Raw genomic sequence first — 27,517 nt, 5'->3', positions numbered from 1 at the left:
ATCAAGGATTGAAATTGTGTAAAATGAAAATTATGTCCAACATCAACGTGTTGTTTTGTTTACTTGTTACTGCTCGTAGGTTGTGACGTGCTCCTCGACGAAGAGCTACCTAGTTCAGTTTTAGTCCAATCATACTCTGAGAATGCTTGCATCAATGTAAATGCTTGTTTTCGTTCTTCCTCATATCGAGGAGGTCTAAGTTTTGCCTCGTTTGGAGTCCTTTTCAGCATGCCACAAATTACTTCCTTTCCAAATGTAAACGAAAAATCATCACTAGCAATTGGGTGCGCAAACCCTCCATTCACTTGAAATTCTACATGGAAATATGCAAAATCTTTCGGTATTGATCTGTGGATGCCTTTTCCTTTAGTATCAATGAGTTGCTTATTCTCTGACCACTCGCTTGCACTTTGATTATATGCTGTATTACCAACATCTAGAATTGCATTCTTAAAATATGAAGGAGCAAGCTCCACTTGAGCTGGCGACAAAGGTATGCATTCAATAAATGCATGCTTTTCATGCTTTAACGAATATGGGGTCACAGTTTCCAGAAAGAGACAGTCTTTTCCTTGATTCATAAACATTTTCTTGAGAGATACCTTAAATTTCATAATTTCCTCATAGACATCTTCATCGGTCTCTCGAATGGATACTGTGTGCAAAATCGGTACAATACAGCAATGTCCTTCAGTGAGACATCCAAAAGGTGACAACGTTAAATACGCCTTATTTCCTGTAGCAATGACTAGATGATTCTTGAATTTCTTATTTTCAAAACAGAATAGACATGTTTCAGCATGATTTTTCTTTTGGAATTCGTGCATTTTGTGCTTCTTCAAGAATGCTTGTTGTTTTTCTTCTAGTGTTTGTTGACGTTTCTTCTTTTTGGATCTTCTATCGTCTCCAATCTCAAACGATTCAGTTCCTGTATTATTTACAAATTGATCGTAGTATTGATCATCGTATTCGGAGGCATTTCTTGAGGAAGATCTATATTGTGTATCTTTCAAAATATTATTGGCAAGACCTTTATCAAAATCTTGCACAGAGTGCTCTTTAGCTTCCATGTATAGCTCCTTCAAGGACTGATCAGTTTGATGTCCAATATATTTTCTTCCTTGAGCTCCTCCATCGATCCTCTTTCCAGATGAATAAAACAATGGTAACTGGGCAGCTGAGCCATGTTTCTTGTATATTTCTCTACATTTCTTAATTTCTGTTAGTTGATCGCTTAATTCTTTGTACAATTTTTTGTCTCCTCTAGAATCAGCATCGAGTGCTTTTTGAGCAAGAGTATTTAACTCGTCTTGTGACATGGTTGCATATCTCATAAATGTTTCTTCTTGAGGAGTTCCAAATCTTGATGTGTTCAAATTCTCTCTTCTAGCAGATTCACTTGTCTTGTACTTGTCATAAATACGAGTATTCACAGGTTGATCAATTTCAGGTTTTTTCATGCTCTTATCAAGTCCAAAATGTTTGTTTCTTTGAGCATTTCTTTCCAACTTTTCCAAAGTCTCTCTATCATAGCTTGATGAAATTGTTTTTGATGCCTCGCCCCAGTGTTCTTGCAGAACAGCGTCCACAGAAACTCCCGATTCTCTTGCTCTTTCCTCAGCTCGTTTCAAAGCTCTTGCTCTCCACGACAGAGAGGAAACATTATCAGAATCATGGGATGTTCTAGCGTTAGGATTTAAATTAGGGTTTAATTCTAAATTTTGAATATTTCTTCTTGGATCCGAGGGTTTGTTACTATTTTCCTCTTCATTCCGAGATGAAGATCCACCAAATAACGGTTTTGTGGAGTCTTTTGGAGGGGCTAACATCCAATCTTCTCTTTTTAATTCATTGGTAGCATTTGGATATTCATCTTCACCTTCAAACTTTCTCTTTTTACTATTTGAAGCATCATGGGATTGATGATGATTACTTGTTCGGTCTTCTTCCGGTAAAGATGATGCAGCAGCTGTTGTGATCGGACGACTTCTCACTTTAATCCCTCGAAGCATTTTTTTCAAAGTGGAAGGCACTTTTTTGTTGTTGAACGTGTTGCCATGAAACAACCATTATGATCAAAATGTGTCGTCCTATCCTTGCAAATGGACATTCAGTTCAGTAATGGGTTGATCCGATTGGATCCTTCTCTCTCATGCTTGTTTCAAACTGTGCAGCTTTGTACAATACAAAACCTTTCCACACACAAAATCAATGACGAGCAGTCACTTCATTTCGTGCATCTCTATCTTTGTGATTTTCATGTGAATGTCATTTAAATAGTTGTATGAAATTGTAACTATTAATTCTCGTTAGAGGACTCTCATTTCATCCACATGAATTTTCTCTTTTTTGTTTCTAAATTTTTCTCTTGACTTGTATAATTTCCAAGCTAAGAAAATAAATAGGGCATCATGTGTACATGTTTGGGAAAGTCACATTTCACATTGTAACGTTTGGAGCGAGCAAATCGAGCCCTTCCAAGAGATTCAACCACATTTACTATCCTGCGAAATAACACTCAAAAACATTACCTCGACAACAACTAACTGCACTTCTCACCGATCTCAGTGTCTTACTTGCCCCGAAGATTGCTGTGTCAGCTCATCATTTCACACGGAATCGTAGACCCACACTCAGCACTGCCAACAACATGACCATCACTGAAGCCACACCAACACAACAATCATCATACACAACACAAATGACACAACCCAAGGAATCAGAAGCAGAAAAACAAGAAGAGGCTGATTGTTTGGATACATGCATGGCGTCTCCTATCTCGTGTTTGTGGATTCACGACCTCGGAGATAAGCTTCATCCTGTAGTATCAGTAATTCTCTATACACTTCTTTGTCCTGTCACAATGCCATGCTTGTGTACAGTAGGAGCTCTTGTGCTTTGCAAGACATGTGTATCACTTGAGGATGACGAGTTTGAGAATAGAGAGTCGGATGAAGGAACCAAGAAAGGAGAACAACGAACAAAATCGCCTCAACCATAATAACACTCGAAATCCATCTAATTCAATAAGTAAAATACTAAATTTCAGAATTAATTGTCTAAATGTATGGATTTGTGACCGGAATAGGATCGAAAATACAACTTGTGAAACCACACGATACAATTAAATTATTGAGAATGGTCACTCACTTGAAATTGTTGAGCATGTTAAATTCTGGATTCTGTATGTTCTGTACTGCTTGTGAGAGTTGTTTCAACATTCAGAGAACTTGTTGTAGTTTTTCTCATGGACGGAGAGCTCAGTTTTTCTGGGTTGAATTCACCATTTTCAACAGATTGTACAAGAATGCTTCTAGCTGTGGCTCCCAATGCATCTACCAATGAGTCAGTGAACAGAGCTTTTAGAGCACTTGATTCTTGGTGTCTGTATTCCTTGTAGTGAGAAAAAAGTTTCATCATCATTTCCTTAATAGGTTTAAGTTCAGGTTGGAAATCATGTCGGCATGGAAGGCAATGGTCATATCTTTTGTGTTCCATATCTAACAAAAAAGCTTCCCAATTATAAAACCCATTGACTTTTCGATAATAAGAAAAGTTCGAAAGCCAGTTCGATGTGTCTCGTCTGAATAAGCAAAAATATATAAGCATTGCCACTGAGTAGTAATCACATCCAAAATGTAATTTCTTTTGAAAAAAAACGTAAGGGGCAATAAATGGAATAATTTCTTGCATTTTCACTAATGTTTCCCTGTCAGAGGTTCCAGCAACCTTGCTCAAACCCTCTTCTGTGAAAATGTTGTACAACATCACATATCTAAACGAGCTGCAGGAGTTTTGATATTTGTCTAACACGTCGAAAGATGATTGTAAATCTACTGGGCATTGAGTTTGACCTCTTTCATTGGTACAGTCAATAGACCAGTCCAGTCCACACAACTTGACACAATATTTGACCGAGAAATGTTTACGAACAAGCTCTGTTGAAATTAATTCTGTATCATCGCTTTGAATGAGCACAGTAAACGGATTAAGGTTCAAATGAGCTATACTTCTCGAATGAAGAAAACAAACTCCCTTAATGATTTGGAGTAGTACAAGCATAATGTGATAAATCTGAACTCGATCTCTACCAATGAACCTCTTATCTATAATGTCTAAAAAGTTGATTAAACTGTACTCAATATTTTCTAAAATTACAGATCTACTATCAATGGCAGCGTAATACTTGGCCAAAAATTTGGACTTTCCATTGATGTCCTTGTATCGAACATCCATCGGTGTTGTAATGTATTTCGATGAATATTGATCAGGAAAGATGTTATTAGTTTTCATGAGGAGAATCAACTGAGGTTTCGATTTGTGGGCAATGTTTTCATAATCATTAAATGGGTCCTCTATAAGGGATGTTTTTTCAAACTTATTTTCTAGAACGTTGTTGAACCATCGGCACTCTTTCATGGATTTAAGTACATTGAGTAGCTTCTTAGAATATGTAAGAACATTATACGCTCTAGTGTCGTAATCTTCGCTAAGTACCAGGAGGACGGGCATGTATTTGCTTGGAAAATCTTTCAAGTTCATTGTAATGAAAAAGTCTTTCTGAGAATCCACAGGATTGGGTAGTACAAAAACAAGCTCATGTGCTTGTCTTTGGCGAGGAGAGTTAACATCATATTTTACAATGCTCTTAATTTTTGTGTCAAATAGAGACACTATTAGACGATTCATCATTGTTCGCACTGTTCGAATTGTTATTTGTCGTTCTGAGAAATCAAGAGCAGGATTGACTCTGATAAAAAATTGGTCGTTTTTGGATTTCTTGAAAGCAAATGTTAAAGAACTGGTGTCACAAGCCCAACAAACCTACCAAGTTTTTCCAAATCATCAAATTATATACGTCCACATAAATGTTAATGTTTTGAGCAATTAATTTGGTTAACAACTCAATGAACAGGTATAAAATTAAGTCAATTCTCTCTTCAGCAAATTTCTTACTTGCACCAATTATTTCCAATAATTTTCCAAACTTGCTCAAATTAAAAACTGAATAATGATTCATTTCTGGGAATGGAGTAATAAGGTATAGATAGTTCATAGTAGAAGGTAGTACAAGCTTCCAATCAGTAAAAATTGCATTGATTTTGAGAACATTGTCCATTTCCTTTTGTGTCTTTTTGTAGACATATTTTGTGCTTCTTGTACTCTTTTCTAGGTATTTGTTAATTTCGTCTACCTTTCTGAATAACTGAATGCTGATAAGGGCTTTTCGTTTCTTTTCTTTTTCGCTTTCCTTGTCAGCTTGAATATCTTTTATATTGCTTCCGAATATCTCACTATCATCTGTATCAAGAGTTGCCAACAAATTTTCCACGTTCATGCCTTCGAATTGTGCTGGTGATCTCATTGAAGGAAGCGAAGAGAAGGATTCCCCTGCTTGCATATTTACGCCATAAAATCTAGTTTTGGTTCTTGGAGAGTCATCGTTACTACCAAAATCATAGCTCTGAAGATCTTCATCAATCTCTTCTTCACCTCCTCCAAAAAACAAATCTTCATTGTTGAACATGAGAGCCGGTCTAACAGATCCTCGGGGTGTTGTTGGCTGGGGCGTCTCATTGCCCAATGTTCCAGGTACCACGGGCATTGATGGTGTTGAAGTGAAATCAGAATGAGGTGATGTGTTGGATCGAATGACTATGTCGTCTTCCTTTGCAGACTTTCCTTGCATGATGTTTGATTCTAATGTTTTACCACTATTTACAGGTGTTGCTTTCTTTGTGTGGCTGTCTTGAACACTCTTTTTGCTGCCTGTCCTCTTTGGCGGCGTGCTGAATGATGAAGAGGAAAGATTAAATGATGAAATGCTTTGGTTCGGTAGCAACTTGATATATTTCTCTACAATATCCTTTTCATTAATTTCCATGTTGATTGTGTAAGGCTTATTCAATATGGTGATTTCCTTAGAATCAGCAGCAATACCAGATACTGTAATCAACGACATCAGGTCTTGCCTGTTTGGCAATACTGGTGGTTGAGGAAAATCCTTGTGATACTCCGATTCCTCTCTGTCCCCTCCAAAACAACATAGTTTGGACAGCACCCCCGAAGATGAATTACGAGAATGATGGCCATGATCAAGTCCCCACCGTACCAGAATTTCCTCATACGTTGGAACTCCTTTCTTTTGATCTGCTACTGCTTTTGTGGTCTTCAAAGAACTACTAGACAATGAAGGAACAATTTCTTCAATCCTTACATTTCTACTATTCCCGAGAGAGCCCTCAATATGCGTTTCTGGAATCATATTTCGGAAGAGAAGCAACAAGGATCATCAATAATTGAGGCTCTAATCTTGATATTTTTTTTTAAAAAGCTGACTCTAGGTTTTTGGGATCCTTGCTTGCATCATGCCACTAAATCGCTGTACAGTAACCAAAGTGAAGCGTTCCTCTTCTTGAATTTCGGTCCTAGAGTATAATATTATAAAATCCATATAAATCTCTCTCGTGATGAAACACTGATTCCATTTTGATTTTTTCAGTCTACAAACAAATTATCTCATCACGATTGAAATCTAGAAAATGTCAACACTCCCTATAAAATGGTGTTGGTTGTTAATAAGTTGAAATATTCTAAGCCTCGGAAATGAATCAATGACAAGATTTGGTTAAATTCATCTTCATAAATAACATTTAACGGGTATGATGCCTGGACACATTTTTTGTTGACAATTTAACAAATTATTTACAACGTGATGACGTTTTATTTTCACCATGCGCTGTTCAATTAGTTTCAAACAGCAACACTTGTTACAATTGTTCGCATTTTCGAATCCATCCATTCACTCGTCTCAATAAATTACAGTCATAAACAAATCGATCCAAGAATTGTTCTTGATTTCTTGGATCTGTCCATACAAATTCTAAGGAGCCATCTCTACATGTAACGGTCATTCGTAGTTGGTGGTGTTCATGTTTGGCTCTCAATTCAAGATAATGATTTCCCGACTCGTCTTCATGCATCTGACAAGAGGTAAACAATAAGAGTGGATACAGGTGGTCATAACCAACGTCAACGCCTCTACTCCTTAAAATACGAAGTTCTTTCATGATTAAATACAGAAATTGGAATTGAGAAGACATGATGGAAACAATGATTGGTAAATATCGTGTGTAGTTGAACCTCTTAATAATGGTCACAATATGAACCTCAATCAGTTTGAATAAATTCGCTTCAATTTCATCCATAGTGTTCGAGGATATTGAACTGGAGCATGGTACAATCTTTACATTCACAATGGACTTGTCTTGTGGGTTAAATTTGATATCTACGGTTAAAGGTTTTTGGTATTCTGCATAGTCAGAAAACTTGGGAAATTCAAAGACTAAATTGTGATGCTTTCGATTTACAGTGAATGGCACAAGCTTGTTTTTCACCAGGCTCAATAAATTTGGATTGGAAATGAGCAAGTCTTGTGCAGAGAGTGAGAGACGTTCAGATTTGGGTCGTCTGCGAGTGGTGGTAGTGGGAGCAGTTGAGGTGGAGTTTGGAACATTGGTCACTTGCTGAGGTTGAGGGTTGTTACTTGGTACTGCAGCAATGTTAGAGGATTGGGATATTGGTTTTGAGGTAGGTTGTGGCTGAGATTGTGGTTGTTGTGGTTGTTGAGGCTGAGGTTGTGGCTGAGCTGCTTTCTTCTTTGCATTCTTCCTATTTTCAATTTCACTTTGTAAATTGGAAATTAAATATTCATAATGTCTTGTGTACTTTTCAAGCACCTGAAGTTGTTCATCCACTCCATAGATTTCATCAATGAGCAATTGACGTCTCACGTTTTCGCCTTCTGATTTGAGTTTGAACTTTTCTACATTGGCACCATTCTTTGCGCTCTGAAGAGAAATTCGAACATTGTTTGGAATGTCTAAATTCTTTGTTTTAGACATGGCCGAGTGTACAACCACAGGTTCATGATAGGTTAGATACGTTTCCTTCTCTGTAATATCTTTTTCAGTTCTTTCAATCTTTTTCTTTGTGGTTTCAATCATTCGATCCAAAGTATCATTACGAACGACAATCTTTCGGTATTCACTCAAGAGCTCTTCACTTGGCATCGAATCTACGTCTTGAAATCTTGATGCATTTCTTGCATTCTGTGGAGGAGCAATAGATTTTCGATCCGTAATGGTGGTGAGGAATCGAATGGACATGTGTGACCAAAAGTCAGCAATGGAATATTTAGTCATTTTACCAAGAGAGGACGCCACACTACTCAAAAGAACACTGTTATTCATGCTGCTTGTAGCATTGGAGCTCGTTGGTTGTTCACTCGTGCTTCCTCCAACAGCAGTGGTACTAGTAGCAACCGAAGACTTTAAATCTTGATTCAATTCTCCAGTAATATTCTGAGCAGTGATGTTTCGAGTGGTGTCTTCATCGAGTGGTGGTACCTCATCTACGTGATCAAACAAGGTGGTCATGCTCATGTCATGCACACTTGTATTGAGTAAAGATTTAGAATTGAGGTTTGAGAAGATGGAGGCAAAATCAGTAACTTTCATCTGGGACGAGTTGAAGTTTCCAAATGACATTATGGATGAAGGATTCAGAGAAGAAGAAGGAACCAATGAAGAGGAGGCCATTGCTGCTTGATTCAGTGTTGATCCTTGTTGAGGGTGTTGTTGTTGTTCTTGTACATGACTTGGTTGAAGAGAAGTTGCAGCACTAGCAACCACACCATTCAAGGCTAGTGGCTGTTCTTGTTGTTCCTGATCTAGTTGTTGTTGTTGTTGCTGCTGCTGTTGTTCATCAGACGCTTCATGAGAAGCACCAACACCACCATTACTCAATTGAGATTGATTCAATATGGATTGATCCATCATCATGACCTCATTGCCGTCTTCATCCACCTCCACACTTCCAAACAAAAACGAAGAATCAGGAATGGCTGGAGCTGGAGTCGGACCATCAAAGTTGAAATCATTAAAGGCATCTCCATGATCTTCTACTCGTGAAGAATCATGATGAACTGGAATTGTTAGATTGGGCTTATAGGAAGGCTTTTTTTGAGTTGCAACTGATGATGAGGAAGTACTAGTTGCAGTATTTGTAGTGTGGTTATTCCTAGAAGAGGATAGACTCATGTTGGTTAGTTCATTCTCGAGTACGCTGATATTCGTTGGAATGAGTTGAGTAAATTCCATGGTTTGTTCTTCTTCGTTCAAGACTGGTTCATTGACAAAATCAGTGAATTCCATAGTACTAATGCTTTGTTTGGGTGCAGTATGAAGAGCAGCATCTACTTCATCATCGTCATCATCAAAGATGGATTTACCTAATGATGTTTGGGAGGCATGTTGTTCAACCGTTGTTGCTGGATTTCCAAACTCGAGAGAAAAGTTTACAGCATTTTCCTTGTCTTCCGATTGATCCGCTTGAGAAACTAGTGGTTGCTTTCCATTATGGTTGCCATTCATGGAAGCAGTCTTGGATCGAGCTTTGAGTTGAGTGGGAGATTTGGCAGGTTCAAACATTTGAATATCGGGTTGTTTAGTGGAGAAGGAAACTCGTCGCACACGTTTCTTGTCTTGTTTGATGGGAGGAGAGGAAAGGAGTGCTGAAGTGGATGACATCATGGATGAAGAGGAGGACGAAATGGTCTTTCTACCATTTCCGTTACTGCTTGAAGAAGACGATGAGACAAAGCCTTTTCGTTTCATTTTTTTTGAACTTGTGTTGTGAAAAAGTGTAACGGATTTTTTTGGCGGGATGATTGTGCAAAGTGAAGTTATCTTTGTTGAACAATTTGTAAATAATGTCGACGAGTACAAGTAAAACCATCATTTACGGTTAGATTTTATTGACGTCAAGAATGACGGCTGCGTTGATCATCTTCCAATGATACTTTGTCGCAGCCTCAGGGAATTCACTATGTCACATTTAAGTTCAACATTGTCCTTTTTAACAAAGACACACTTGAGATTTCAAAAAGTGACATCTCGACCTGTGGGAGTCGAAAGGTTGATTAATTTTGTCTATGAGCTCGCTCTCTTTGAAGAACCATTTCTTGCAATTGTTCGTTTGCTTTTGAAAGAGAAATATTCGTCCTCGATTGCTGTTCTAAAACTGAGAGAATGGCCACGAACAACATTGCTATTGAGAGCGTCAGAATGGTATGATTACACATCCATTGGAACCAAACCAAAAAAAGAGTCACCAAAAGAGTGATAGCCTTGGGATACGTCAGAAACTTGTAAGAGGTATTGGACTCTTGTTGTTGAGAGTACCCATCTTCTTCTGACGAAAAATCTAATTCAAAGTTGACAGAGAATTCTTCTTCCTTCACAAAGCCGAAATCATGATGGTCGACAGCATCATCTTCAGATTTCAACACTTCTTGATGAACGTTTGAGTGGTCCTGTGGTGCATCATTCTTACATTTGGGAAAAACAAATGAAGCCAATTGATAATAATCGATGGCATTAGATGGCGAGTCAGGGTCATAAAAGTCAGAACAAACCCATGTTCGAGAGGGACATTCTGAACAAGAGAGCATTTCTTGGATCATTTTGCATTGGGTGTGTTAAATTCTTTTTTTTTGAGTGTACTTAATTCCAAACATTGTGTCAAGACGGTGTTAAATACCAATTTTTGGCAAATAATATACACCAGTCCGTATGCCCTCATGATTGAGTCCTCGGAACAATTCCTTATCTTAGGTCGATGCTCTAAAAAGTATACCTTTAATTTGAGCGTTAGTGGTAGAATATATTTTTCGGATTCAATGCAACGAGTCTGTTTTTGGAGGACACAGTGACAATTAGAATGAAACGCCGAGAATGTTCCATAGAGTGTTTTGAGAAAGGAAGGAAATCTTCCAGGAACATTTCAGGCGCTTATGCAGTTAGTGGATAGTATTATCCCAATGATCCCTTTGCTCCAAATGGCCCTATTTAAAAGAGAGTCGACTAGATTCACAAAACGGATCCATTCGTTCGAATTTAATTGAAAATAGTCGAGATCTAAAGATGGTGTTCAATGAGTGTCGTTTTCTTTGGCGACATGTGTTGGATTTTATCGATATGGAAATATTCGAAGGCAATTTAAAAACCTCCTAACGTGAACAGTGTCCTTAGATGGAAAGGAGATTTCGTGAGAAAGTAGTGTTCATGCAGGAAGAAGTTGAATGTATTGGTGGCTTGAAAAGCAAAGAATCATACTTACTGTTACAAAACATTTTCTTACACAAGTCCTGTTGAATGAAAGTACGGCATGGTTTTTACTTATGGGAGCAAAAAAGGCTACAGCACTGCAGGTTCCCAAGTTGTCTCCAACCTCAGTACTGATGCAGCTCGACGATGCTTAACTTCTCAAATCGGACGGGATGAGGTGCATTCATCGTGATATGGCCGTAGCCATTCATTATCAAAAGTTCATTGTTTAATCCAGAACCACCATGAACAGGACTTTCTCTTCTATTTGAATTTCTCTCATGTTACAAATCAAAATTTTATGATGATAGTATGCGGACCCATGTATTTCATTGAATTGACAAATTTATTTCTAACGGGCTGATTTAACACTCTCACTTTTTCATCTTTCTTGATTTTGTAATTTTCGAGGGTGACGATGAATTGGCTCTCTTTTCCAAAGTATTTTTCGATGATCGTTTCACTGTGACTTGCATTCCAGTTAAATTTGAAACGTGATAATCCACATTATTTCTTCTTCGGGTTCCACTCACAACGTTGCCTGGATCAATGTCAAAATTAGGTAATCGTTTGGTAATATCAATGGGTTTGGATCGGACCCATTCAGTCTTTGTTGGAATTTTATCAGTGGATGAAGATGATGAGGAATCGTTTGATGATGTTCTTGAGACCATTGTTATTGTCGTTATTAAAGTGTTGTGTTAGTAATTTGTTTTGTTGCTGAATTTCGAGATGTTTTGGCTTGAGTATTTATTGAGCTTGTTGTCATCCATTTTTTGCTGGAATCTCCTTTGGTGGTGGAAATTCACAAAATACTGGAAACAAATTCAAAAATAAATTCATGATGAAAATGTGAGAATTTGAAAATCAACAACAAAACAAATATTGAAAACATCTGAACAATCAAACAACACAACAACAATGGTCTGCACAAGAAGCAATAAGGGATATTCCAATTACTCTTCTGAAATTTCAATGGATAATATCATCGGAGGAACAAGACAACGAAAACAATTCAATTATAAAGTCATGAATCAATATGGAGATGACCATGATGAATCAGAAGTGATTAATTATTTCTCTTCACGACCCTCTCACAATACTTTGGAAATGAGAAACAAGACTTTCCGAAAGTAACCGTTCATTATTCAAACCAATTCCTAATTTTCACTTCTTCTTGTAAATATGATTCCACCACACTCGGCTTTAATGATGATTGTAATGCTTTTGCCGTTAAACGTTTAATTTTGAATATAATATTTCATGATTGCTTTTGTTTTGCTTTTTTATCGTTTTCTTGATTCATGAAAGACAAGTCATTCATGAATCAACCATCTCTACAATCAACCTTAGATCGTCATGTGATCTTTTACCCAGCATGACACCATTAAAAAATGACACGACCCAAAAGACGAAATCAACCCGTCACTCCACTCGACTCATCCTCCTCGTCATTGTTGAATGACGATCATGTTGGCGATGAGGATGACGAAGATCATGAGAGTACACGACGACTGGTGGATAATCGTTACGACCAACTTAATGACGATTCCGAACAACAAATACATCGAAATGCATCCATCATGATGATGGAAGAAGAAATTAGTCATCACGAGTCATCAATTACTGGACAATATCATGAAAATACTAACAACAGTGTGCAAGAACAACGGCCAGAACATTCTTCAACACTTGTCAATGAACCATTTAATAACATTTCCAATGCACAGTATTCCGATCGGAATTTGACAACTTTTAGAAAATTCAAAATTCAACTTCAACCCTTGATAGGATTGTTGTATAAAAAGGCAATGCTATTTAGGAGAGATTTAAAGAATGCCATTATGGTGATTGTTTTTCCATTGATTTTTATTGCATTAGTGACCATGACACATATTTCCTATGCTTCATTATTTAAAAATTCAATGAATCCCTATCAAGCTGGAACGAATGAGTATTATCAATGGTTTTTGGATCAAACACCCATGATTCCTCTTAGCGAGATGAATGCTCCAAAACGTAATTCAAATAATGTGAAACCATTCTCTAGAAATTTAGCGAATAATAATAATGACTACAAAATTGCGTTACTATTTCGAGGGTTGAACATTTCTTCAACGCACGGTGCTGCAGTATCACGAGATATACAAACGAGATTATCGTATTCAATGAGTTTTTACGTAGATTTTGAAGTATTTTCGTCACGAGAGGAAATGAATGCGAAAATTGCCAATGATAGTTCTTTTGTTGGAGGTTACGAATTTGAAAAATTAGATTTTGATCATGCTTTATTTAATGTGACAGTATTGTATAATAACGAGCATAAGACAACTCTTCCTCAACTCACTCAATTAATAGAACAAATAATTATTGACATCCTATATTATGGACCTGTAAATACTAGAGCACAAACTATTTTTCCCAAAATTGGAATTCAACACATTTCTTTTGGAAACCAACTAACCTATTTATTTCTCGATAATTCAATATTTTATTTAATCATGCCATTAATACTTTTATTGCCACATTTTGTCACAGGGGTAGTGAGTGAAGAAGAAAAAGAAACCAAAATTCAATTACTATTGAGTTCGGTCTCAAAAAAATTATATTGGACGTCACACTTTATTTTTGATGTCAGCTTGTACTTTATTATTTCATTGGCACAAATTATAGGCATGTCTCTCATTGCTTCTGCTCCTGCTTTTGTTGACAACTCACTTTTTGCTGTATTGGCAGTGTATGTGAGCTATGCTTTCTATTTTATTACATTTAGTTATATTTTTAGTTATGTATTTAGTAAGGTGGAAGATGCTCAAAGTAAGTATCTACACACGGTTTTTCATGGTCTCATTACAAATATTTTTTCTGTATTTAAACGGAACCTTTGCATGTGATCATTGTGAGCACAGAATGGACATCATTCATCATCTCAGCCAGCGTACTCTTCATCTTTCTAGTATTTCGATATCTATTCAATTTCGAAATGCATACCTTACTGAAGTTTCTGCTATGTCTCATACTTCCTTCTTGGAATTTCTTTTATGCACTTTCACTATTGGGGCTTGCTGTCGATCAGGGAACTCCAATTTCAATCTTGGATATGTTTCAACTGAAAGGATATTCTGGAGAATTGATGGGAGTTTTACTTTTAATGTGGTTTCAAACATTTTCTCATATTTTCTTAATGCTCTGGTTCGAATATTTGGATTATTTGAGAAAAAAACCAAATTCGTGGCTTTCTCGATGGTTACTTCCATTCAATTTTGCAAGAAAACTTTTCAAGATGGAAACAATGCCACAACGTTCTCCATTGAATACAATGACTGAAATTGAAATGAATGAAAACAGTACTTTAGAGAGTCCTGCAGGGCTACTGATTACTTCTGTCAGTGACGGTCGTTCTGAGAACCATGAAGAGGAAATCTATGAAAGTTCACCCAATGACATTTTGCAATTCCATCATGTTCACAAATGGTTTGGAGATTACCACGTTCTACGAGGTGTGAATTTTGGTGTGAAACGAGGTGAAATTTTAGGACTGTTAGGAAAAAACGGAGCTTCCAAAACCACTCTTCTTAAAACTATTTGTTCCATCACTGGAATTAGTCATGGTCAGATTTTAATCAATGGTACCAATGTTTTTGAACGAATAGGTTCTCCATCCAATCTCGGTGTTTGTCCTCAAAACAATCGACTCTATGATAATTTAACAGTGTGGGAACATTTGAAAATTTATCATTTCATTCGAGGACAGTATTCGACTGAAAACATTCGCCGAACATTGGAACGATTTAAATTTACTTTAGAAGACTCAAATAAGGCAGTGAAAGAATTGAGTGGAGGAATGAAACGAAAATTATCAATGGCTCTTGCCTTAATTGGAGAACCTGATGTTATTCTATTGGATGAACCAACTTCTTCGATGGATGTCTCGACTCGAAGACATGTATGGTCTCTCATTCATGAAATTCGAGCCAATCACGCCATCATTTTAACGTCACACTCGATGGATGAAATGGAAGAGCTCACAGATCGAATTGGCATTATGGTTGAAGGATCATTGGCCGCAATTGGCAGTAAAACTTCGCTCAAGGAACGATTTGGAAAGTTCTATCGAGTTGTCATTACAAGCGAGAGCGAACAAGAAGAGGACCTGACCAAGATTGAACATTCAATTTTAGAGAGTTTTAAGCAAGATGAAGAACATCAACCAATGACCATTCTTGACCAATCATCACACAAAGAGAGCTCAGTTGTGAAATTATTGAATCGCGTGGGTCGCACATTGTTTTTTGAAATTCATAATTCAGTTCCAGTGTACGAAGTCTTTGAAAAAATTGGAAACTTGGCATGTGTACTGCATTATGATTATTCCATTTCACAGTCGACATTGGAACAAGTGTTTTTGAATTTTTCAAACTCCCAAAAAAGATAATAGCGTGCTCTGGCTCTTTGATACGTTGTTCATCTTATTTCCAGAATCACGAAATTCATAAAATCTCCCGCTAGTGTTGTTGCGCTCTCGAAAAAATGTTCAACCTCTTCCACAAGGCTCATTCAAACACTGACAACAATGAACAAGATTCCGAAAATTTACAAACCAAGAAACAAAAATTGAGACAGCCAGCGTTGATTCTGATTCATTTTTCAAACTCATCGTCTTTTCGAGATGATGATGATGAAAATAATTCCACCCACCTTCAAAGATTACAAATGTTATTGAGGAAAAAATTCTCATTGCAACAAGTTGGAAAAAAGAAATGGGTTTTGAATCGGGAATTGAAATATGAGAAATTCTTTCCAGTGGAGTTTATGAATGATCAAGAATTTGTGTTTCATCACTTAAAAAAGTATAGGATCGGACTAAAACACGCTTCAATGCGACTACGAGACGACAGAGAATTTGTGATGCAAATAGTTCAGCATAAAGGATCAGAAATATTTTACACCACATCTCGAAAAATTTGTCGAGACAAACAAGTGGTAATGGCAGCCATCAAGAATGAAGTATTTGCAGCTCTACATGCCTCACGTAAACTTAAAAACGACCGAGACTTTGTATTGGAGGCAGTCCAACTGAATGGAGAGGTGTTGGCCAATATTGGTAGAACGTTTCATCAAGATAGAGAAATTGTTTTAGCTGCTGTGAAACAAAATGGAACCGTGTTGGGGAGAATTGTTCAAGAGGAATGGAGTGATGGAAATGTTACTCTTGAAAAGGGAAAATTGAGGAGTGATCCTGAAATTGCATTAGAAGCAATCAAACAAAATAAGAAGGCACTTTTTGATGTACCAAATAATTTGCATCGAGATTTAAGTTTCATGTCAAAAGCTCTTCAATTAATTTATCCAGATCTCAAGAATTTTGATTACTCAAGCAAAGAAATCATGCTTAACATTGTTCAAGATTTTCCTTTTTTACTTAAATTTGCATCGGACGAGATCAAGAACGATCGAGATGTTGTTATCAATGCAATTTGCAACAGTGTCCACTCACTTGAGTTTGCGTCTGACAGTTGTAAGAATGACAAAGAGATTGCACTTCTAGCTGTCAGGCTAGAAGCCATTGGTTTGTGTCTTGTCTCTCAAGAATTGAAGAATGATTATGATGTTGTATTAGCTGCCGTTCATCGAGATGGAAATGCTCTTAGCTATGCCTCAGAAACATTGAAACGCAACAAAGAGATTTTATTAACAGCTATTAAGACCAACGCACGTGCTTTTATATATATGTCCAAGGAGTTGAAATCTGACAAAGAATTCATATTGCAAGTTGTAAGAAAAAATGGAAGCGCTATTGTATATCTTGATGACGCGACAAAAGAGGATGAAGAAATTATTGTTGAAGCTATTAAGCAAGACCCAAAAGCCCTCAGATACGCACCTACGAAATTTCGTCATGACCCACAATTCTTATTACGAATGGTCAAACTTGGATGCAAACATTTTCTGTCCTATATTGGTTCAGAACTCCCTAAAAACAAGGAATTCATGATACAAGTAGTGAAAGAAATTGGTCTTTATGATTTGGCATCCCCGTTTGTGGAATACCCATCGTTTGTGTGTTACGATAAGGACATTATGTTAGAAGCAGTGAAGAAAGATGGGTATGCGTTGATATTTGCAAGCAAAGAATTGCAAAACGATCCAGAACTTGTGATGGAAGCATTGAAATGTAATGGCTATGTTTCAGAGTATAGTGATGAATTCTATCGAGAACGAATGCAATATTGCTATCATGACGCTTATTTGGGAACAAAAAACAATTCCATTTGAAATAGATGTGGAATGTACACTTTGTAATAATCTAATGGTTGAGGAAAAATTTGTTTTTTGTTAAGGAAACTCTAAAAATAATTCAAAAATTCCAAAAAATTCTTTCAAAAAAAATGAGCCATCATCACAACGAAGCTAAAGATTTAGATCCTCACGCAGCAAAGCTTGCAGCACAACGCTCGAGTATTGATTACACGGATTTTCCGGCTTTTCCAACCAAGGTAGTGGTGCATCCATTGGTGTTGTTGAGTGTAGTGGATCACTATAATCGGGTTGCTAAAGATACTAATAATAGAGTGGCTGGAGTTTTGTTGGGAGAGATTTCAAAGGATGGTGTGGTTGATTGTACGAACAGTTTTGCTGTGCCTTTTGAGGAGGATCCTAAAGATCCAAGTATTTGGTTCTTTGATCATTCATTCCTTGAGAGTATGTTGGGAATGTTTAGAAAGGTAACAGGTATGTGTATTTTACATGATGTATTGATGATAAGATCATTGTACAATATTTACATTACGAATATCATCATCAATTGGACTAATTTTATTTTCATTATTCACGATCACCATACAACACACATCAATTTGCAACTATCAATTTTCTGCAACTTGCCTCTTCTGGAAAACAACATCCATTGCAATACATCTCTTTTGTGATTTCTACAATTATTAAGCCAAGGAAAAGGTTGTCGGATGGTACAGCACTGGACCAAAAATTAGAAAATCCGATATCGAGATTCATCAAATTATCAAAGAGAAATACCTTCCTCATCCAACCTATTGTATTATTGATGTAAATCCAGAACAAGAAAACGTGATACCTACTGACGCCTATGTTGCAGTAGAAGAACGTGAAGATCAACAATCTCAACCAAAGCTTACATTTACTCACTTGCCATCTGAAATTGGAGCATATGAGGCTGAAGAAATTGGTGTTGAACATTTACTTCGTGATGTGAAAGATACAACTATTTCCGATTTGGCTTCATCAGTGTCCACTCGTATGACAAGCTTAAAGGCTCTGAGAAACAGATTGAACGAGGTCAATACATACCTCGATCAAGTTGTTTCAGGCAAAATGCCAGTTAATCACAATATTTTATATTTATTACAAGACGTCTTTAATTTACTTCCTGGCTTGCACACAAATGATGCTAAACAAGCTATTGGAAAAAAGACGAACGATACTTATTTGGCCATGTACTTGAGCTCTGTAATTCGTTGTATCATTTCATTGCATGATTTGATCAATAACAAGATTGAAATGAGAGAATTCGAAGCAAAACAGCTCGATAAAAAGAAGGAAGATAAGAAAGAGGACAAGAAAGAAGAAACTTCAAACGATAAGGAATCACAAAAAACCTCCACAGACAAAAAGTAAATGTGACACCACCAAATGAAAGATTAAAGATACCACATAAAAACCTCTCTGTTTAAAACCGCCATCTGTTATTTCATGTTCTTTTCAAAACTTCTTTCAAACTTGGCGTAGTTGTCAAGCATTCTTTTTCCTTCAGTGGTTGACAGGAAGGGCTGAACTCTTTTCCTTGCTTCACAGAAATTCTTCCATGACAATAAGATTTGATTACTCGAACAATCTTTCAGCTCTTTCAATGCTTCCATTTCCCGCAATGCAGACATACATGCTTCTCGACATAATGCTTCAATTTCTGCTCCTGTCATTTCTCCTGAAATTTCCTCATTCTCTACTAACAAGCGAACCATCTCCTCTCTTGAAATTTCACAACCTTCAGCATTTAAAAATCTCTCACCCAAATTCTTCATGTGAATCTCAAAAATTGATTTTTTAGCATCCACATCTGGAGGAGGTACATACAACAAGTGTTCCAATCTTCCAGGTCGCATCAATGCACTATCAATCATATCTGGTCGATTCGTAGCAGCCACTACTAGTAAATTTTTCGTTCCCTCAATGCCATCCATTTCATTTAAGAGCGTCGACAACACTCGACTACTCACAGAATCTGCTCCTCCCATGGTAAATTCTCGTTTTCCAACAATGGCATCAATTTCATCAAAAAAGACAATGGAAGGATTCATAATTCTGGCTTTTGACATTATATCTCGAATGGCTTTCTCAGCTTCACCCACATATGGAGAATAGACTTGTGCCACGTTGCAGTATAAAAATGTGGAATGAGTGGAAAGAGCAAGTGTTCGAATCAAAGTGGTCTACCAAATTTTTGTTGCAACAACATGATTCATAATGACATTCGAAATAAGAACTGTTGAGAGTGTGAAATTTGTAAATTCTTACCTTTCCAGTTCCAGGAGGTCCATAGAGTAAAATTCCAAGCGGTGGTTGAAGTCCCAATCTCTTAAAACTTTCTGGATATTTCATTGGCCATTCGGCAGCTTGTCTCAATTTTTGCTTCAAATGTGAAAGACCTCCAATTTTATCCCAATGCTTTTCATCAAAATTGAGAATTTCATTGGAATTACTGTTCATGATTGATCCTTCCTTTTCCTCATTGTGCACTTGGGAAATGAATTCATTGTGAGAATTTTCTTGACCTTCATCGACATGTTCCAATTTTTTAATGGAAGGTGTTAAATTGAGTTCAATGATTCGTTTCAAGACGTATTCTGTGGAAATTTCATGATGAATGTTGTTGTACAATTTCATGTCGGCATTGAGTGAACTGAATACTTTGATGAGGTCATAAAATTGATAACCTGTTGTGGACATGCCAATTTTTTCAAAATCCAAGTGAGTAAAAGTCGTGCCATACATGACTTTGCAAAAATCAGTTCGTTCTTTGGGAGAAGGAAGTTCAAATTTCACTTCTCGTTGAAATTTTCCTCTCATTTCCATTTTCTTCATGAATTCACAATCTGAAGATGCAGATCCAATAATGATTAAATGAATGACGGCAGTAGATTTCTTTTGATGAATGGTTGTTTTCATGAGTTCTGATTTTTCCATTTCGTTCTGAATGGACATGAGAGATGAAAATAAACTTGCTTGAATCTTATCCAAATCGTCTAAAAACAAAATAATGGTCAGGTCGTTCGAGTTTTTTGTACTTGTCAATCGTCGTTGCGCTGTTTCTAGCATGCGGTTGGCTAAGGAGGAAATGGCTTGCTCGTTTCCAAATAGTCCTCCTCCCAAACTATTACAATTCACATAAATTAAGGGATATTTCAACTTTTTGGCAATGTTTTTCACAGTCGATGTTTTTCCAATGTTGTGAGGACCATGAATGAGAATGGAATATGGAGTGGAAAATGTAAATAGAGTTTGTGCGGAAGAACTCGTTGAGCTTGTGTGCATGATGTGGTGAAAGAATGAATTGGCAACCTTCAAAAGTGACAGCAATTCCTTGCATGATTTTGATTCGAAATAAAAGTGCTGATCTGTTTCAGCGATTGTTTGTAATGTGGAATCTGTGTCATTACTTTCCATAGATTCGCTTAACTGTTGTCCTGTAGTAGAATCGGTATCGTAGATTAAAGAAATTTTTGTGGCCGAAACAACTCTGTAAATTCCGTTATTGATCGATTTAGCTGTTTTGGTTTTTAGAGATTTTGAAATGAGAGAAGTTACTCTATAAATTTCGTTTTCTGAAAAGTAAATTATGCAATTCAATTTCAAATAGAGAGAGTGAAATCGTAACAATTTCATCCCAGAAATTTCATAATTGGAATGTTGGATTTTCTTTTCCATCGTTAATGGTTGTAACGTTATTTCAGTAGCATTCTCAATTTCAAAAGAACAAAATTCAATGTTTTGCACAGTAAACCTAGAGCATTGATGAATAGATTTTGATAAATTTTCTTTCACAAATTGTAGTGTGGTCACCCTTGAATCCTCGTTGTCACAAATAAATACATTCGATTGAGAATTAATTAATTGATGCTTTTCGTTGGTATGCCTTTCAGATGAATTCATTTCGTCCTTGGCTTCTTCTTTTTCGTTAGTGAGAGACAGGTCATCTACAACCCAAGTACTCGATAATATTTTTATATTATTATCCAATGTCACTATGCAAGGTCCATCGATCACATAATTTACCGTTTCATACGAGGAACCTTTAGCTACAAGCGAAACAGCTGCTTTTTTGCTTCCATCTTTCACATTCTTTGAGCTTGTCTTTTTAGAAGTCGAATTATTTTTGCTGTTATTTGTTTTTACGGTATTCACAACTTTTTTTGAACTAGTATCATCCTTCTTTAGAGAATCAATAGTCAAAGATTCGGAATGATCATCCTCTTTACCTCTCAGTTTTCTCATCATGGACAATGGAAAATAAGTCCTATTACATAACAATGAAAGACTTTCTCGATATGCAATAAATTGCAAACATTGTTGTTCTACGTTTGAAGCATTCTTCCGTCCGTTGTTGTTTTTTATCAATACACCACTAGCATTAGGTTCATTGTTTTCCGATGGCATTTCCGAATGTGCTCCTTCATTCATAATGGATATTGATGAGGTTTGTTCGTCTTGATTCATTTTTTTTTTAAATCAATCATTAATTTACATACCAAATAATTATTTGTAATATCAATTGAAATAATTATTATTATTAGTTGCGTTTTTACAAGAAGGAGTGAAGTTTACTAATGAATGACATACTTGTTGCTGGTTTTCAATAATGGTTACATTACATTCCAGGAAGAACAAAACCAGAGGATGATTGTGCCACATCTTGATCCTCTCCAAATATATTTCTGTAAATTCCCAAAAATTCCTCAAATGAAAACACATTGTCATCTCCTGCCTTATTCATGTGCATGTCCACCAATCGATTAAACAAAACTTTGGACATTTTACCATTCTCATTGTAAACCGATTCCAATAATTTGGACATTTCATTTCGATCAATGGTTCCTGATTTATCCAAATCGTACTTGTCAAAACATTGTTTGGCTTTTCTCTTTTCCTCTTCACTCAATGGCTTTTTCTGAGGAAGTGGCGGAGCAACCGAGTTGGAAGGTGAGGATGTCAAAGGTTCCTTTCGGAATGAGTTGGACTTGTGTTCGAGACGCATCGAAATGGGTAATTCAGGTGAAAAATAGAGTGTGGTGTACAATTTCACAAATTCATCGTAATCAATCACTTGATTCTTGTTGGTGTCATTCTTGTTGAATTGAACGTCAACGTATTTTTGGAGCATCTTTTCGGAGAGGTTGGTTTTGAGTGTGGTTTCGAGGAGAGTTTGTAATTCTTGACGATCAATGGAGTTGGAGTTGTCCTTGTCATATTGTTTGAATGCTCTTCTAATTTCTTCCAATTGCTGAGGTGTTAATTTTTGTGTTGATGACATTTTTTTGGATTTTGTGGATTGGTGACAAGTGTGAAGATAATAATCTCGTCACACACAAGACTCATTGACTGGCACACTGAACTCGTTTCCACTGGGAACTTTTTTTAGCCTTAAACTCTCAATCATGAAGAACACACTACAAGTCTATGAAATTATAATGAAAGACGATGCTTTGAATAACAAAATTGTTGCTACCTCTACTTCACAATAGGATCTCCCCTTGATCATGATGCTCTATGGTGAAGTAGTGGTTGTTTCCGCTTTTTTAGTTTCATTAATATCAAAGAAAACCTTCAACTTTTCATAAAGTGTAAAGGTCAATGCAGAAGCAGGCATGATGTAAATCAATCGAGGACCGAGACCTCTTGTGAAACCTTTCCAACCTTCTTCCTTGTAAATCTTTCGGAATGCATCTGCAATTCCATCGTATTCCTTCTTTCCTGTCTTGGTTTGTGTTTGGAGTCTAGTTTTCACAACGTCTACTGGAATGGTGCAAGTTGTACCGATGGCACCTGCGAGTGCACCTGCAAATAAGTGATGAATGGATTTTCCAGCTTTCCTTTTGCCTGTATGTGGATCTATTTGAGAGGCGTTGTTCAATTCCCCCCTTCGTAATAATCGCTTAATCATTTCATAAGAGGTGAAATAAATGGCTGCAAAAGGAGCGTCTCTCAATAGTGTCACTGCATAGCCTGAAAAGAATCCAGAAATACCATCTTGTTTTGCAATCGTTTTCAGTGTGCCAATAATTCCTCTTTTCTCTGCAATTTGTGATTTCAATTGTCCTTCCACTTGTAATTGTTGCTTCAAAATATCGAATGGCGTTCGACATGCTGTTCCTAAAACTCTAGCCAAAGCTCCTGCTGATAATGTCAAAATTGGAGTCTTCCATGAAAAATTGTTGCCGTTTGAATTGCCATTATTATCGTTTAAAGTGCTTGCCCCTCCTTTCAATATGGGCACTTTGTTTTGAATCGATTGCATAAATTGTTCGTATACTGTAAAGCTCACAGCAGCTGCTGGTGTGATGTAAATTAACCGAACAGACAGTCCTTTATAGAGACCTCTAACTCCTTCTTCCTTTAAAATTGTTAAGAATGCATCTACACCATGTTTGTAGTGATGCCGAAGTTTACCTTGTCTGAATGCATCTTTTCTTTGAAATTGCAATCTAGTTTTAACAACATCAATGGGAAACATTATCACGGCAGCTCCACACCGGGCCATTGCTCCAGCAAGTAAGTTCTTGGAGAGTGTCCAATAAAACACTTGAGATGTTGGTGATGAAGTAGAATTTGCGGATGCTGCCGAGACAATGAGCTCTGTTGGAGTGGAATGATTATTGTTGTGTGAAGAGGGTGGTGGTGATGATAGACTGGAGCGAATAGTTCCATGATGGTTCTGTTGTTGAAATGATGAATTGGATATGCCCTCATCATTATTGGGATATTCTGTGAATTTGCTAGGTGTTGTTGATGATGATAATGGAGAACAAACACAAACATCCTCATAAATCCTTGGTGTTTCATCATGACAATTCTGTTGAGAAGAATAATTCGTGTAATTTCCACTCAAAACAGAAATACTTCCACCCAATGTATGGCCATTCCGAATTTCATTTAAATTACGAAAATAATTATTGTAATTACCACTTGTATCATCACTGTAGCACGCGTTGGTGGTGGTTGGACTCTTCCATGATGATTGTTTCTCCATCATCACTGCCGAGGTTGAATTGGAATTCATTAAAAATTTTTCTGTTAATGATTCTGTTGAAATTGGAACATGATTTGATGATGAATGTAAAGAGCCCGTTTCTCTCTCTTCTGGCCACGACGTTGATGATGATGATGGCAGTAGTCGTAATGAAATAAGGCTCGTGTTGCGGGCATTCATTTTTTTTCGCGCTTTAAAAAAATTGAGAATCTCATTCCTCAAAACAGATTTTATCAAAATTGCTTGTTAACATACTGAAATCATTTTGATTTGTTGCCAACGATAAATGCAAGCTTCCAATCACTAATTTTGGCTCATCATGATGAGTCGGAACAGTGTTAAAACTTTTGAAACTTTTAATTCTAATCACAACGTTCGTCGTTGGACATCGAAAGATGGTATTTAAAATTAATAATGAAAGCAGTTCAAAGAAATGCACAAGCACAGTTCTGAATTGAAATATTGTATATTATTTACAAAATTTTTACAAAAATACTCTTTGAAAGATTGGTTTCACAATCTCACTTTCTCAAAATTTAAATAGATAGTACAGATCAATTATTTGGTTTTCTGAAACAAGGAAGAAACACCAATCGACTTGGTCTTTTCCAAAATGGTATTCAACGGAGCCTTAATTTTAGCAATATAGCTCCGAACATTCTCAACATCCTCCACAGTTTTACTCATATAAAACTGATGATACAAGGTAATCATCAAAACCGAGACTCCCACTGAAATTCCGATCGTTTTCAACGTTTCTTTGAGAGAAGACTTGGCCGATGATGATGGCGGTTGAGGTAATTGAGAATTTGATTTGGTTCCGGACATTGTAGGGGCTGATGATGTCGTGGTTGTTGTGGATGTTGTAGGGCTTGAAGGTAATGCTTCCTTGTCTTGGTTGTTCGTATTGTTTTTGGCCATATCGATAATTTTTTTAAATATCATTTGAAATTTCATGAAGGAAAGAGATGCGGTGAATGAATTTATTTGGAATTTTTGTGAAAGATGAAAAATGGGAGTCAATTTTGCGACTCAAAGATGGATGACAATTGTGAAAACTTTTATGTACAAGTCATGTCTTTGTTGTGATGATGAATGTGGTTCATATTCATAGATTGATTAGTCATATCTAAATTAAATCAACTTGTTGTATGCCAAAGCAGAAGAAACGTCGTTGTGAAAATTTATTGTAAGCAGATTGTAACTATACACAACACAAGCTAATTTTTAAACGAATTGGTTTGATGGTATGAGTATCCATCGAAATTACCTTCTGACAGCACAAATCCCTTTATTTGCATAGAATGGAATAGAGGGGTGAAAAGGGTTGAAATGGGGATGATGACGTTGTTGGTAAAACTTACAATTATTGTGTTGTAATAGAGTTACAATCTTGGATACATTCGTGTCACGATAAATGTCTAGCTTAAGGGATGCGAGTTTATTTGATTGTTACACGTTAATAAGAGGAGGGTTGAATAAAACTGCTACGTTTCCTGATTGTTATTACTACCAGGACTTGGAAATATGTGAAGGGTTGTGTCAAAGCCAAAATTTTGGTCCTTTGAAATATGGTAAAATGTTTTGACGGATGGCAGTGGTTGTCATCATACTTTATCTGATTCAACAACAACATTCAGTTTATTATCTACAACTTATGCTTCTTCGGTCCACTTGTTTTCTTCTCTTATTTTCGCCTCTTCCTCAGGGGTAAAATCTGCCAGATAGTTCATCAAAGAAAGAGATCAAATGATAGATGGTCACCATTATCATGGTTCAAGTAGTTATTGAAAGATGGTCATTATTATGGTTGAAAGTGCACAATACAATCACGTCATGATATTGAAGTTTACATTAGTCATGCCAATTGTACATTCTGATGTTAACACGCACCATCATTATAAAATACTTACCATTTTGCAATCCAAACATATCTCTAAGTTGTTCTGGTGACTTTCCTCGTATCTGCTCCGCAAACTTTGCACAAAATAAATCCAGCAATCTCATGGCATTATAAAGATTGCTTGTCATGATTAAGCTTACAACTTCACTGTGGTTCAGTTGTTTAGAAAATTCATAAATAGGTGTGGGAATATATTCTCTCAGTGCTTGTGTCATTGGTTTTTCGATTACATAATCTTCACAAATTGCATGCAATTCTAAAGCGGTCAAAAACAATTGGACAACCTGTAGCGAGGTTTTTCCAAATGAAAACCTCACTTGTGGAATCGTTTGTTGTTGCGATTGAGATGTCAATGAAACACAGTTTGACAAAACACCACATAAACTCATAGCTTGAGGAGTCATATAAACCACCTTGGAATTTGGTGAGGTATCTCTTTCAACTTGTTCCAGTAACGCCTTGCATGAATGAACACATTGCTTCCAATCATCCTCAACAATGCCATTATGGTTATTGACAATAAAAACAATATCACAAAAGTAAGTATTCATACCAGTATTCTCATAATGTAATTTTGTGCAAAATGTATCATTTCCACTGGCCAACATTGTAAATAATGTATATTGACATTTCATCTGATTTTTCAAACATTCATTTGCTAAATACACAATACCATGCTGTTGTGGTTGAGATGATGTTTGCTTCTCGGATAACGTTGAACGAACAACTTGATTCTCCACTCCAGTGGATTCCAATTCAACCGAAAGCGCAATGAAACCGAAAGGTCCTTTCCGAAAGACTTGATCCAAAACGGATCTCATCACTTGTCGGGAAAATTCATATTCTTTTCTATGGGAAAGAATGGAGCCACTCATGGTTGCATCTTCTACGTCGGTTGGGCTGCTATTCAATGACGATGAGATTGGACCTTGTTGAGAAGATGTTTCTTCTTGATTACTTCTTGAGCGTTGCTTGCGAAGACTTGAACCCATTTTTTTATTATTAATCATTTTGTTCGATCACGTTGTAGGTGGAAAAATGTCAATTTGGAGGTTACCAAAAAATCTAGATGTAACCAAATTTGTTGAGGAATGTTCACCGCATTTCATGACAACATGTACCACAGATTCAAAACCACCTGTTTCACATTGATAAATTTCGTCTTAA

General features: G+C 36.6%; 14 protein-coding genes across 14 annotated transcripts; 4 read left to right on the top strand and 10 right to left on the bottom strand.

Annotated features, from left to right (window-relative positions):
• Positions 1-59: 59 nt before the first annotated feature.
• Positions 60-2,012, bottom strand: C9374_000041 (uncharacterized protein; the record flags this gene model as incomplete). The annotated part of the gene is made up of 1 exon (XM_044693701.1): positions 60-2,012. One exon carries the CDS (start codon positions 2,010-2,012, stop codon positions 60-62), a length of 1,953 nt encoding a protein of 650 aa, XP_044552594.1.
• Positions 2,013-2,701: 689 nt separating this feature from the next.
• C9374_000040 (uncharacterized protein) lies at positions 2,702-3,001 on the top strand (the record flags this gene model as incomplete). Its single annotated transcript, XM_044693590.1, has 1 exon — positions 2,702-3,001. The coding sequence occupies one exon, from the start codon at positions 2,702-2,704 to the stop codon at positions 2,999-3,001; it is 300 nt and encodes a 99-aa protein (XP_044552593.1).
• Positions 3,002-3,168: 167 nt separating this feature from the next.
• Positions 3,169-6,265, bottom strand: C9374_000039 (uncharacterized protein; the record flags this gene model as incomplete). The annotated part of the gene is made up of 2 exons (XM_044693478.1): positions 3,169-4,779; positions 4,829-6,265. The coding sequence occupies 2 exons, from the start codon at positions 6,263-6,265 to the stop codon at positions 3,169-3,171; spliced, it is 3,048 nt and encodes a 1,015-aa protein (XP_044552592.1).
• Positions 6,266-6,770: 505 nt separating this feature from the next.
• Positions 6,771-9,677, bottom strand: C9374_000038 (uncharacterized protein; the record flags this gene model as incomplete). Its single annotated transcript, XM_044693367.1, has 1 exon — positions 6,771-9,677. The coding sequence occupies one exon, from the start codon at positions 9,675-9,677 to the stop codon at positions 6,771-6,773; it is 2,907 nt and encodes a 968-aa protein (XP_044552591.1).
• Positions 9,678-9,982: 305 nt separating this feature from the next.
• Positions 9,983-10,513, bottom strand: C9374_000037 (uncharacterized protein; the record flags this gene model as incomplete). Its single annotated transcript, XM_044693256.1, has 1 exon — positions 9,983-10,513. The coding sequence occupies one exon, from the start codon at positions 10,511-10,513 to the stop codon at positions 9,983-9,985; it is 531 nt and encodes a 176-aa protein (XP_044552590.1).
• Positions 10,514-11,542: 1,029 nt separating this feature from the next.
• C9374_000036 (uncharacterized protein) lies at positions 11,543-11,842 on the bottom strand (the record flags this gene model as incomplete). The annotated part of the gene is made up of 1 exon (XM_044693145.1): positions 11,543-11,842. One exon carries the CDS (start codon positions 11,840-11,842, stop codon positions 11,543-11,545), a length of 300 nt encoding a protein of 99 aa, XP_044552589.1.
• A 720-nt stretch (positions 11,843-12,562) lies between these two features.
• C9374_000035 (uncharacterized protein) lies at positions 12,563-15,603 on the top strand (the record flags this gene model as incomplete). Its single annotated transcript, XM_044693034.1, has 2 exons — positions 12,563-13,985; positions 14,078-15,603. 2 exons carry the CDS (start codon positions 12,563-12,565, stop codon positions 15,601-15,603), a joined length of 2,949 nt encoding a protein of 982 aa, XP_044552588.1.
• A 95-nt stretch (positions 15,604-15,698) lies between these two features.
• Positions 15,699-17,444, top strand: C9374_000034 (uncharacterized protein; the record flags this gene model as incomplete). Its single annotated transcript, XM_044692923.1, has 1 exon — positions 15,699-17,444. One exon carries the CDS (start codon positions 15,699-15,701, stop codon positions 17,442-17,444), a length of 1,746 nt encoding a protein of 581 aa, XP_044552587.1.
• A 113-nt stretch (positions 17,445-17,557) lies between these two features.
• C9374_000033 (uncharacterized protein) lies at positions 17,558-18,821 on the top strand (the record flags this gene model as incomplete). Its single annotated transcript, XM_044692812.1, has 2 exons — positions 17,558-17,900; positions 18,115-18,821. The coding sequence occupies 2 exons, from the start codon at positions 17,558-17,560 to the stop codon at positions 18,819-18,821; spliced, it is 1,050 nt and encodes a 349-aa protein (XP_044552586.1).
• Positions 18,822-18,889: 68 nt separating this feature from the next.
• C9374_000032 (uncharacterized protein) lies at positions 18,890-21,917 on the bottom strand (the record flags this gene model as incomplete). Its single annotated transcript, XM_044692701.1, has 2 exons — positions 18,890-19,633; positions 19,719-21,917. 2 exons carry the CDS (start codon positions 21,915-21,917, stop codon positions 18,890-18,892), a joined length of 2,943 nt encoding a protein of 980 aa, XP_044552585.1.
• Positions 21,918-22,068: 151 nt separating this feature from the next.
• C9374_000031 (uncharacterized protein) lies at positions 22,069-22,731 on the bottom strand (the record flags this gene model as incomplete). Its single annotated transcript, XM_044692590.1, has 1 exon — positions 22,069-22,731. The coding sequence occupies one exon, from the start codon at positions 22,729-22,731 to the stop codon at positions 22,069-22,071; it is 663 nt and encodes a 220-aa protein (XP_044552584.1).
• Positions 22,732-22,965: 234 nt separating this feature from the next.
• On the bottom strand, positions 22,966-24,627 carry C9374_000030 (uncharacterized protein; the record flags this gene model as incomplete). The annotated part of the gene is made up of 1 exon (XM_044692479.1): positions 22,966-24,627. One exon carries the CDS (start codon positions 24,625-24,627, stop codon positions 22,966-22,968), a length of 1,662 nt encoding a protein of 553 aa, XP_044552583.1.
• Positions 24,628-25,005: 378 nt separating this feature from the next.
• On the bottom strand, positions 25,006-25,368 carry C9374_000029 (uncharacterized protein; the record flags this gene model as incomplete). Its single annotated transcript, XM_044692367.1, has 1 exon — positions 25,006-25,368. One exon carries the CDS (start codon positions 25,366-25,368, stop codon positions 25,006-25,008), a length of 363 nt encoding a protein of 120 aa, XP_044552582.1.
• A 734-nt stretch (positions 25,369-26,102) lies between these two features.
• Positions 26,103-27,342, bottom strand: C9374_000028 (uncharacterized protein; the record flags this gene model as incomplete). The annotated part of the gene is made up of 2 exons (XM_044692256.1): positions 26,103-26,164; positions 26,361-27,342. 2 exons carry the CDS (start codon positions 27,340-27,342, stop codon positions 26,103-26,105), a joined length of 1,044 nt encoding a protein of 347 aa, XP_044552581.1.
• Positions 27,343-27,517: the final 175 nt, after the last annotated feature.

This window comes from Naegleria lovaniensis, assembly GCF_003324165.1.
Source record: "Naegleria lovaniensis strain ATCC 30569 chromosome Unknown tig009, whole genome shotgun sequence".
In the NCBI taxonomy this organism is placed as follows: Eukaryota; Heterolobosea; class Eutetramitea; order Acrasida; family Naegleriidae; genus Naegleria; species Naegleria lovaniensis.
Note: the sequence above shows the minus strand (reverse complement) of the source record. Positions and strands in the feature narration are given on the sequence as shown.